This window comes from Pan paniscus, chromosome 13, assembly GCF_029289425.2.
Source record: "Pan paniscus chromosome 13, NHGRI_mPanPan1-v2.0_pri, whole genome shotgun sequence".
NCBI classification, from domain to species: Eukaryota; Metazoa; Chordata; class Mammalia; order Primates; family Hominidae; genus Pan; species Pan paniscus.
The window spans coordinates 48,142,176-48,154,287 of record NC_073262.2 but is presented as its reverse complement, the minus strand read 5'-3'; the positions used below and the strand labels follow the sequence as shown (position 1 = coordinate 48,154,287).

The 12,112-nt window shown below is 36.7% G+C and overlaps 1 protein-coding gene across 18 annotated transcripts in view; it reads right to left on the bottom strand.

The window, feature by feature from the left end:
* Positions 1-12,112, bottom strand: part of IWS1 (interacts with SUPT6H, CTD assembly factor 1) — a 102,688-nt gene that overhangs the window by 67,220 nt on the left and 23,356 nt on the right. For all 18 annotated transcript variants that reach the window (XR_010109384.1, XR_010109381.1, XR_008624500.2 and 15 more), the window contains 7 exons: positions 11,908-12,097; positions 11,336-11,393; positions 6,675-6,772; positions 4,529-4,679; positions 3,402-3,484; positions 1,845-1,974; positions 529-646 (listed from right to left, as the gene is read on the bottom strand). Coding sequence is in view for 8 of the 18 variants with exons in the window: in XM_008953618.5 (XP_008951866.2) it covers positions 529-646; positions 1,845-1,974; positions 3,402-3,484; positions 4,529-4,679; positions 6,675-6,772; positions 11,336-11,393; positions 11,908-12,097 (828 nt within the window). In the remaining 10 variants the exon portion in view is untranslated. The remainder of the gene's footprint in view (positions 1-528; positions 647-1,844; positions 1,975-3,401; positions 3,485-4,528; positions 4,680-6,674; positions 6,773-11,335; positions 11,394-11,907; positions 12,098-12,112) is intronic.

The following is a 12,112-nucleotide window of genomic DNA, read 5'->3' as shown; positions in this document are numbered from 1 at the left end:
TTGCAATTTTTTTTTTTTGAGACGGAGTCTCGCTCTTGTTGCCCAGGCTGGAGTGCAGTGGCGCGATCTCGGCTCACTGCAACCTCCGCCTCCCGGGTTCAAGTGATTCTCCTGCCTCAGCCTCCCGAGTAGCTGGGACTACTGGTGTATACCACCATGCCCGGCTAATTTTTTGTATTTTTAGTAGAGATGGGGTTTCATCGTGTTAGCTAGGATGGTCTCGATCTCCTGACCTTGTGATCCGCCCACCTAAGCCTCCCAAAGTGCTGGGATTACAGGCGTTAAGCCACCACACCCAGCCTCTTACTTGCTATTTTTAATACTGAATAGCATACTTAATTATATTGAGGTTTTTTTTTAAAGTCTAAGAGAAAATGCTAGTACCTGTAAGAAGTTATTCAAAAATTTCTATTCCACTTTACTGACTCATTTAAAACAAATACTGGTAAAAATACAGCTTTTATATATATGCATCTCTCTCTTATCTATACACATAAACACAACAAACAAAAAGGAAAATTTACATACTGATTAATTTCCCTGCCATGTCCTTGTTGGACCTTGATTCCTTGGGGTGTTTATAGAGATACATCACTGCTCGTCCAATCCCACTATGCTTCAGGGTCTCCTGGCTCACACTAGGCAGCTGGGGAACATAAACACATACACACATATTAATCACTCGGAAGCTGGGGGTCTTGCTAGTCTATTCTAGAGACCTGGCACATTCACAACAGAACAAATAAAAAATTCCATTTTCAGGATCTACAGACATAGAACACAAAGATACTTTGTGTCCACATCAAAAGTTCAGAGTTCAGGCCAGGCATGGTGGCTCACGCCTGTAATCCCAGCACTTTGGGAGGCTGAGGCGGGTGGATCACCTGAGGTCAAGAGTTCAAGACCAGTCTGGCCAACATGTGGTGAAACCCATCTCTACTAAAAATACAAAAATTAGCCAGGTGTGGAGGTGGGCGCCTGTAATCCCAGCTACTCGGGAGGCTGAGGCAGGAGAATCGCTTGAACCTAGGAAGCGGAGGTTGAAGTGAGCCGAGGTGGTGCCACTGCACTCCAGCCTGGGCACCAGAAGCAAAACTCCGTCTCAAAAAAAAAAAAAAAAAAAAAAAAAAGAGGTTGAGAGCTCAGTATTACAGCTGAGTTGAAGTAAAACCTAACAATGTGAGAAAGTATGAACCAAGCATACTCAGAGGTTAGCAGTTTAATACAGGAGCCAGCACAGGCCTCAGAATCCAATAGACCTAAGACTGAACCCAAGCACAGCCACCTTCTAGCTATGTGACCTTGACGAGTCGTTTAACTTCTCTGCATCTTAATTCCCTCATCTGTAAAATGGAAATAATACACCTACCTTCTCAGTTTACTGTGAGGAAAAAATGAATCAATACATATATAAAGCACCTGGTACAGTGCGTGGCATAGGAGGTTTCCTTGGGAATTCCTTCAGAAGTTAAATAGCTTACCCAAGGTGTCACAACTACGTAAGGTGGCCCAGCTCAAGATTCAAATGCAAGTTCATATGATTCTGAATTTGGTGTTCATTCTGCGTCACATTTCTCCCTGGAACTTGCCCACTACTGTACTACTCTTCTCAGACACATCACAGCTACTCTAAGATCTTTTCCCTTCAATGCGATAGTTACATGAAGTTTTATAAGGTCTTCTCTTTCACGCTCATTTTATTAGATATGTTCCTTTTTTCCAACCCCTCTTCTGGCAGGCTGTAGCAGAGATAACATATAAAAACAGTGTAAACTACACAGGTTATGACCATACAGATCATATTAGATAATTAATAAAGAACAGTCAGATTATCTCCCTCTAACCTCTTGCAGGATCTTCAGCAGCTCCTCCCGGATCTTGAGTGCAGGCAAACTCCTATCTGGTAGAGGTGAGAGCCATTCTTTGATGGCAGACATCACACCACTGTCAATGAATGTTTCTTTAAGGTCCTGCCTGCAGTAACAATAATTTTTAAAAATTCTGTGAACCTTGGTTCTACTGTATCTTCCGACTTTTCTTACATATTTAGTGATGTTTCTAAAAACTGCTTTTAAAGAGTTACTCATATAAATTTGACATTTACTGAACACCATTCTGGTTTCGAAAGCAGTATGACATTTAGTTCTTATTTTCCAGAAATGCATATACTTGACAAAGATGATTTGCTGAAAACAAAACAAACTCAAGTTACACAAGATAAATTAATGCTGATATGAATGGTACAGACAGTAAGAACAATTAACTCCAATCTTTTCAACTAAAAAAAAAAAAAACAACGTTCAATCTATCAAAATAGTGATTCTTGAACAGTTTTACATGGTGGTGAACCCAGATTTGCTCTTCTCTGCAGGACACCAATGAGACTAGCACTCCACTGGCAGGACATAAAAAAAAAAAAAAACCTCAATAAAATAATACTTAAATTCCATTTTATGTACTGGAATCAGTTATGTTAATAGAAAAGATAACATTATATACATAAAACCTGCCACAGATAGTTTCCCCTGTTAGAATAGAGGGAGAAATTTTCTAGTTACAGATGCTCTAGGCCATGCTGGTGGCAGCTCACTGATGCACCAATACATTTCCTCAGTCATCTAAAGTAGGCTGTGGCTTAGTTCAAAGAGAAAGCAAGGTTGCTCAGAAATATAAGCAAATCAGGGCCCGGTGTGGTGGCTCACACCTGTAATCCCATTCCAGTACTTTGCCTTTGGGGTGTTGAGACGGGAAGATCGGCTGAGCCCAGGAGTTCAAGACCAGCCTGGGCAACACAGCGAGATCCTGTCTCTAATTAAAAAAAAAAAAAAAGCAAATCAATGAAAAAAGTTAGAAACAAGGATCTACTCAAAAAGGGCATCATTACTTCAGAAGGATCAATAATTGTGACACATTAGAGTCATATAAGCCTTGTACAATGCAGCCTTCAGGTAGGATCTTCCAAGATTTACTATTTTCCATCACACGGAGAAAACAGATGCAATTTTACCAGACCAAAAACTGTCTATAAAGAACAAAATTAGTGGCCAGGTGCAGTGGCTCATGTCTGTAATTCCAGCACTTTGAGAGGATGAGGTGGGAGGATTACTTAAGCCCAGGAGTTCAAGACAAGCCTGGGCAACATAGCGAGTTCCTGTCTTTACCAAAAAACAAAAACAAAACAAAAAAAACACAAAATTAGTAGTTTCCAAGTTTTTCTTTCATTAGTATCAATTTTTTATTTGTTCTGTTTGCACCAGGCATCAAGGCTTAATAAAAATTTATGAAGAAATATAATTTAGGAAATTTTATCATTATTTAATATTCCTAGAACACCAGTACATCATTTGAATTATCATTCCATGAAAAGGAAAAAGACATTTTAAAGAAAACAAAATACTTACTTCTTAAGGTGCATAACTACAGTAGGCAGTAAAGTTAATTTTTTCAGTGCTGGCTTTTTTTGATTGTTCAACTGTCTGTCTTCCTATTCAGAAAAAAAATAAAGATTTTTTTTTAAAACAGTACTTTTTATTAATATTGAATTCACTGTAATTCTGAACCTTAAAATAACAGTTTTTCAAAGAAACAATTTTTCCTACAAGAAAGAATAACTTAAGAATGGATCTTCTGCAGAGCACCAAGCTCTGTATCTGTCTATGTCAGTCAAACCCACAAAACTATTAGAATAATTGCCTTTAACAACTACAAATTGAGAGAAACAATTTTAATGTAGAACATTAGCATAACTGTCAAATTTTCAGAGTTCATTAAAGGTACAAATTAAAACTGGGAAATTCTGGTTTATTATATTAGGAACAATTTTCCAGGTGTGAGGTTATATGATATTGGAATATACTATATCAAAGAAGAGTTTCAGTATTACTTGGGCAGTTTTTTCTATTTTTTTAAATTATGAAAAATTTCAAATTCTACAAATATAGAATAATATACCTGTTGCATATATTTCAACAACTAAATACACATAGCTAGTCTTCTTTTAGCTACTTTCCCTCCATTCTTGAATTGTTTTGAAAGAAATCCTAGACACAGATCATTGAATCCATGCTGAACTCTCAACAAGTGTCTCCAAAAGATCTGAACTTGTTTTTTAAACATACTACTGGGCCAATTTTTATAAGTTGAGCAGATTTTTAAAATGCAATGAAAGAAGCCGTGTCTTGATCAGGAGCAAGAGAACGACACATGAATTTGTAACACCTTTTATATATGAAGAAACTAAACTTTGTGGTGAACTAGCCAAATCTGAGAACAAAACCATTTCCCATGAAACTAGCAAAGCCATTCACCTAAAACGTTTCATTTTACTGAATATCTCATATTTTCACTTTTTCTAAACGTGTGACTAAAAAATTAAAATATTTCCATGATTAAAATTGAGAACAGTAAATGCTTTATTACAAAAAGCAAAGCATCTTAATTGTAGTTTAAGGGTTAAGTATCAAAAAAAGGGCATCCAATAAACTCAGTGGGAGGAAAAAAAGGTGAACCTAGAAGCGACCCAGCTCACCTCAGCAGCTTCATTCATCTTGACGATCATGGCACTCACGACGTCGTCTGCATCACTAATAAAGGTGCCACCATCGCGGTTCCGTCTGCGCTTGCCACTCATGCTCTTTTTTCGCTGCAACATCATCTCAAAATCTGACAGAAAGTCCATACTAAAGCAGTAAACAAAAGCAAGTGAAATACAAGTTGTCTTTTAAATACACATTTACTTTCACAACATAAGAACACCAAATTTCTTAATTCTAACTCAATGAAGTGCTACCTTCTTTTAAAAGTGCAAATACAGTCATGCGCCGCATAACGATGTTTCGGTCAATGACGGACTGCAAATACGACGGTGGCCATCCAGTAAGCTAAGGTTAACTTTTTATTGAAGAAAAAAATATTTTTTATAAATTTAGTGTAGCCTAAGCATACAGTGTTTATAAAGCCTATGGTACTGTACAGTAATGTCCCAGGCCTTCACATTCACTCATCACTCACCCAGACCAAATTCCAGTCCTGCTTTCATTCATGGCAAGTACTCTAAACAGGTGTACCATATTTTATCATACACACACACACACACACACACACACACACACACACCCATTTTTTAAAGAGTTGGGGTGTTGCTCTGTCACCCAGGCTGGAGTGCGGTGGCACAATCATAGTTCACCGTAGCCTCAAACTCCTGGGCTCATCCTTCCACCTTAGCCTCCTGAATAGTTGAGACTACAGGCCCACACAACATGCCTGGCTAATTTTTTAAATGTTTTGTAGAGACAGGGAGGGCCTCACTATATGTCACCCAGGCTTGTCTTGAACTCCTGGCCTCAAGTGATCCCCCTGCCTCACCCTCCCAAACTGTTGAGATTACAGGCATAAGCCACCACGTCCAACTATATTGTATTTTAACTGTAACTTTTCTATGTTTAGATACACAAATACCATTGTGTTACCACTGCCTACAGCATTCAGTACAATAACATGCTGCACAGGTTTGTACCCTAGGTGCGATAGGTTTTACCATACAGCCTAGGTGGGTAGTAGGCAATACCATGTAGGTTTGTATAATACTATGATATTGATACAACAACAAAATCACCTAATGACACATTTTTCAGAATATATCCCTGTTGTTAAGCGACGCATGACTGTACTTAGAACCTGCTATTAAAAGATCGGTTGATCCTAGACTTTATGTTCAATTCCTGTACTACCCTGTTATATATACACATATAAATCGCTAATAGCCCGCAACTTTTCAGGCACTATATTCACACTTGCATCTATCAGTTTGAGAAAGTACATTTTAAGTTCCAATGCAGGGGACTCATTCAGCTTTAGTGGCCCTGCCCTTTCTTGGACTAGGAAGGTGTTCAATTATTTGAATGTTGTGGTCTTATATAGCATGAGTAGAAAAAATGAAAAATAAACTGCTGCTTTTCAGTGATAGGAAGTATAACTCTCAAAACATAATGAGAGATACACATGGAAATCTACAGGCTTGCTAAGCGCCTCAAACCTTTATGGCTTTCATCAGAATCATTACACTTAAAAAAAGAGGGAGTTAAGTTATTGTCTGCCAGTATCATATCAATTCAATTTCCAAAAGTACTGCCAAACTCATTCAGTTTAATTACTGCATGCCACTAGGAATTAAAAATGAAACTATTTTTTAAAAGCATCTTTACGACTGAAAACAGTAACTAATCCTTCTATTACCGTATGACATCTTTTAAGATATCACATTTTTCTGAACATAGATTCCAACTAGCTCAACTAAAGTAAGTGAAATATGGTCAAGTAATATTTTGTAGTTAAGATGTTAGACTATTTCCCCTGCCCCACAACATCAGCTTTTCTCTCAAAAAGGTATTTTTAAAATTAGGTTATTTTTCATAAGAGTTTACTTGGTGAGCCATAAATTAAGTCTGGTGCCATATAAATACAACTCCACAAAGTAAGACATCTGAGCACAGGGTAAATGAAAGACAAGTAACAACAGCAGGTAATTCACTGACAACACCGTAAATGGAGAAAAACAGGAATAGATCCACTCCTAAACTTAATCAGGAACCAAAATGAAAAACAAAAGAAAGTTTAATAGTCTCTACCTTGATTTTTAAACTTCTCTTTAACAAATACCTTAAAAACAAACTTACTGTTTTCCTCTCTTTATGTTATCATCAGAATCTGAATCTTCCGCTTCTTTTACCTGTGTTTCACCTTTTTCTTCTTCCAGATCTTCTTGGTTAAAACCCTAAATGCAAAATTATCACAACCTCCTTACAGATTTTCTTCTGTATTAAGTGTTCTTAATATTTTGCATTTTTAAAGTAATTCATTCACAAAGAACAAAAATTCAATAGATATCAAAAGGTACATAACAAAAGGTCCCTCTCCAGCCACTAGTGTTACTAGGTTTCTTGTGTTTCCTTCCAGAAATAGTTTGTTTATATAAGCACTTCTACACATACTTCATATCCTCTCTTATTACACAAACGGAAGCATACTATTCAGAGTGGGTACAGGATAATGCTCTGCATCTTCCAAATTTAAGAAAAGAATCTAGAGGCCAATCCATGTCAGTATTAAGTCTTGTCATTTTTTTCAAGGCTTTAGACTATTTCACAATATGGCTGTAACCACAATTTGTTTACTTATTTGCCTAGTCACATTTAGTTTTATGTATATGAAATTGCGAAATACTTGCCAAACTGTATTCCACAGAGGTTATACCAATTATCTCTCCAGCAAGTATGAGGACTCCTGTTTCCCTAAGTACTCACTACTACAGCAAAGATATCAAACATTGATACCCACCAATCTCTGGATGGAAAAACAAATCTCAGGGTAGGTTTATTTGCATTTTCTTACTATGGGGGTAACGTTGGGCATTTTTTCCATTTACAAAGCCATGTGTCATTCTTTCTCTGTGAACTCTGAACATTTTTTGCTGGACTGTTCATCTTTTTCTTATCAGTATGTAAAATCTCTTTGAAAATTAGATATAGCCCTCTACAAGTGACAAGAACTGTACAATCCCCACATTTGTACAGTCTGATTTTGTTTATGCTAATATTTGCCAGGCATAATTTTTCTTTTTCTTTTTTTTTTTTTTTGAGACGGAGTCTCACTGTGTCGCCCAGGCCAGAGTGCAGTGGCGTGATCTCGGCTCACTGCAAGCTCCACCTCCCGGGTTCATGCCATTCTCCTGCCTCAGCCTTCTGAGTAGCTGGGACTACAGGCGCCTGCCACCATGCCCAGCTAATTTTTTGTATTTTTAGTAGAGATGGGGTTTCACCATGTTAGCCAGGATGGTCTCGATCTCCTAACCTTGTGAGCCGCCCACCTCGGCCTCCCAAAGTGCTGGGATTACAGGCGTGAGCCACCGCGCCCGGCCAATTTTTCATTTTTATGTAAATGAAATGGCCTGTCTTTTCTTTATAGTGTCTACCTTTTGTGTTATACTTAGAGGCTTTCTCAATGGTTCACCTAGTACAATTTTTTTCTAACTGAACTGAAACTATAACCAAGTTGATGTTAAGTTTCCAAAACAGGTAAGTATACCTTATTCTTACAATATGGTGCTTAACTAAGTATGAGCTCCATGAAGGCAGTGTCCAGTCTCTGAAACATTTGTTGAATGAATTCTTCCTTTATATTTTTCTCAGGTTTACTTTCTTATTTCACTATTGTCCTGAATTAGATTCTAAATTCATCTACCTTCACTCTCTATTGCATTGGTTAAAAATAAGTATTGATTTTTTTTTTGACCCAAGAACTATTTAAGCAGGGTTTAAGTTTCTGAGCGGCAAACAGATTGGAAAATATATACAGACACTTGATATATGACAAAGATGGCACTACAGAATAGTAGGAAAGGATGATCTTTTCAATAAACGGTGCTGGGTCAACTGGATACTTCAAATAAGGAAAAAAATCTTGACTTTTACCTCATACCACATACGAAACCAATTCTAGGTGAATTATACAATTAAATGTGAAAGACTGAATAATCAAGCTTCTAGAAGATAACTTGTATCTTCATGACCTTGGGGACCGGCAAAAATTCTTAGGCAGAATTCAGTCTTCACCATAAAGAAAAAGATTGGTAAATTTGATCCTATGTTAAAATTAAGCACTTTTGTTCATCAGAAGACTCCATGTTAACGGAATGAATTTAAGATATTCTAAAAAAATTTTTAAAGAAAGACTCCATTAAGAAAGCGAAAAAGAAGTAACAAAATGAAAGGTATTTTTAACATTCGTAATTGCCAAAGAGGATTATACGTGGATTATATAGAGACTGTTCCCTGGTTTTTTCGGTCTGCTTCTTCTGTCAGTTACATTTCTCTTAGATTATGGATTTGTCCATTTCTCTTTTCAGTTCTATCAATTTTTGATTTTTAAGTGTGCATATATCTATAAAGCCATGTTATTAGGCGCAATTTTAAAATCTTTTTATCGATATAAAGTGACCTCTTTTATCTTAAGTACTTTTTTTTGCCTTAATGTCTACCTCCCTCTTTTATAATATTATAGATACCACAACAATTTTCTTTTGGTCCATGTTTACACAAAGTCCTTTTTCATACACCTTTATTTTCAGCTTTACCTTCTGTTTCAGACAAATCTCTTGAAATCAGTATATGGCTGGTTTTTAAGATCCTGTCTGGCAATTGTTGTCCTTTAACTGGAATATTTACTATTTACATTTAATTTAATTTCTGATATTATCAAAATTTAAATCTACTATTTTACCATGTAATACTTTCTAATTGTCCCTTGTCCTATAGTTCTTTCTCTTTTCCTGCTCATTTTCGACTGATTAGTTCTAGTTGTTCCACTTTTCCCCCCTCTATTAGTTTAGAAATTACACATTCCATTTTAGTCTTGTTAGTGGTCACTTTAGAGACTACAACATGCCCCCTAACTTATCAGTTTACTAATGTACATTCATACACATTTGCAAAGGCCTATGAGCACTTCAATTCCATGTATGCTCCCAATTTACTGCTGTCATGTTTTAATTTTATATATATTCCACATTAAATACATTTCATTTTGTATAGTCAATACTCATTTAGACTTATACACATACTTTTGTTGCTCTTTTCTCCCTCCTGCATCTCTAACCTTCCATCTGAGATCATTCTTGCATTTCTTTCCTTCTGTATTTCCTTCAGCTGGTACACTGTTAATTAATTCCCTCCTTATTTCATCTTCATTCCTGGAAAGTATTTTTGCTAAATTTAACAAAATTCTAGTTTGCAGTTAGTAGATTCTATTGTTTCTGTTGTGAAGTCAGCTGTTAGTCTAATCATTACTTTTCTGAACGTATTTTTTTTCCCTTGTGGCTGCTTTTAGACTTTCCTATTTTCGTTGGTTTCTTGCAGTTTTATTATGATGTAGTTAGGTGTAGATTTCTTTTTGTTTATCTTCCTTGCAATGTGTACAACTTCGAGAATCTATGGTTTAGGTATCATTTCCTTTTAAAATACTGCTTCTGCTATACATGTAACTTTCCCTCTCCTTTCATTATTCCAATTTTTGCGAAAACTTTTCGATGTATAGTCTATATCTTTTCCTTTCTTCTATAATACTATATCTCGAAGCTTCATTCTAGATCTCTCCAAGCTATCTTCCAGTTCACTTATTTTCAAGTATGTCTAATCTGATGCTAAACTCATCCACTAAGTTTTCTGTTTTCCCCACCCCCTCCCGCCCCATTTTTCTTTTCAAACAGGGCCTCACTATTTTACCCTGGCTGGTTTCGAACTTCTGGGCTCCAGCTACCCCCAAGCCTCAGCCCCCCGAGTAACTGGGACTACCAGCTACTTGCACGTACCTACCTGTACATCGAGTTTTTAATTTCAGTTACTGTATTTTTATAGTTCTAAAATTTCTACTTGGTTCTTTTCCAAATTTGCCTTCTCCTTTTTGTTTGCTCTGACATTTTTAATCTTGTTTCTTATCTCCCTGAACATATTTAAGGTGGTATCTAAAATTCCTATACCTAGAGCCCTAAGTCTATTACTATTGTCATCATTACTGTTACCTTTTAATGTTATTTTTGTGTATAATACTGTATATATGAAAAACTTAAACCACTGTAATCTTATTTCTGAGACTGAGATTCTCTAGTCTGCCAGAAGATTCAAAGATGGCCTAAAATCTGAGCAAAGGATATTTTATTTCCCCCTGAATCCTATGGTGCTGCTCTCTGAAGTCTCAATCCAGGGTATGGGGTTTACAAAGCCCCCTAACCTCAATAGGCCCCGAACTCTAAATTTTGTCCCCAAGCCTTGAGGCTGTCAAAAATATGAGTAGCCTCTCAGCCTGACAGGCAAACACCCCCACAGAAAAAGCACTTCTAAACACTGAATTACCACTTTAGGTTTCTCTTGGCTTAGTAATTCTTTGCTACTTTGTTCCCAGATAATGAGCAGATTTCTATATATTTTTGTCTAGCTTTTCTAGTTGTGCGTGGCAGAGGGGTTAGTCCAAATCACCCAGAATGCCACTGTGAAAATTGGAAGTTCCCTAATTATTGTGAATCTTGCCCTTTAGCATTATAAAGTGACTTTCTTTGTCTCAAAGTGTCCCTTCCCCCTTAATTCAATTTTGCCCATTAGCTTCCTTTTATGTCTTTGTATATACGCTTTCATTTTACTTCCTGAATCCCTCTTCTAGATTTTTATCTTGAATACATCATAATTGTTTATTCCTACTTATTAGAATCATCTATAATGGCATCACTGCCATAAAAACACCAAAAAAAAGCACAGTCAAGGAGGAAATATTTCCATCTTATACTTACTGTAAATTCTTCTTCCTCTTCATCACCAGATTCTCCAAATATGTCTGCAATAAGATTTCTAGAAAGTAGACAAATGTAAAAACATTCATTTGCTTTATCCTCATTTGCATAGGAACCATTTTTTTAAAAATAGAATTTATGTACAGTAAAATGTGCAGATCTTCAGTGTTCAGTTCAATGAGTTTTAACAAATGTATACACTCATGTAACCAGCACCCTATACACTCATGTAGCCTCCCCAGAAAGTTCTCTCATGGCCCCTTCTAGCTGGTCCCCAATATCAACATCCTAGAGACAACTGCCACCTTGACTTCCAACACCACAGATAAATTTTGCCTACTGAACTTCATGTAAATGGAATCATATATGTCCTCTTTGCTTTCTTTCACTTAACATGTTAATTCTGAGATGAATTCTGAGATTCACCCACGTTGTAGTGTGTTCAGTTCAGGAACTAAAATACTAAATCCCCAAAGACATGCAATTAGGCAGGACATATTGTATTATAACACAGACCCCTCTCTACTGCCTAATTAAGAACCCCTGAAAACTCATGTTATACTGTCACTTACTCTTCTTCATTGCCTGACTCACTGTCACTCCCAAACAGATCCTTCTCTTCATTTTTCTTATCAGACAATTCTTTCCCAGCTTCTTCCTCACTGTCAGATGCTATGGTCTTCTCTCTTTTGCCTGACTTGTCTGATACAGCATCACTGTCAGAGTCATCTGCATCAGAGACAACACGACTCTTCTTTGCTGCTGTTGAAAAAGAAA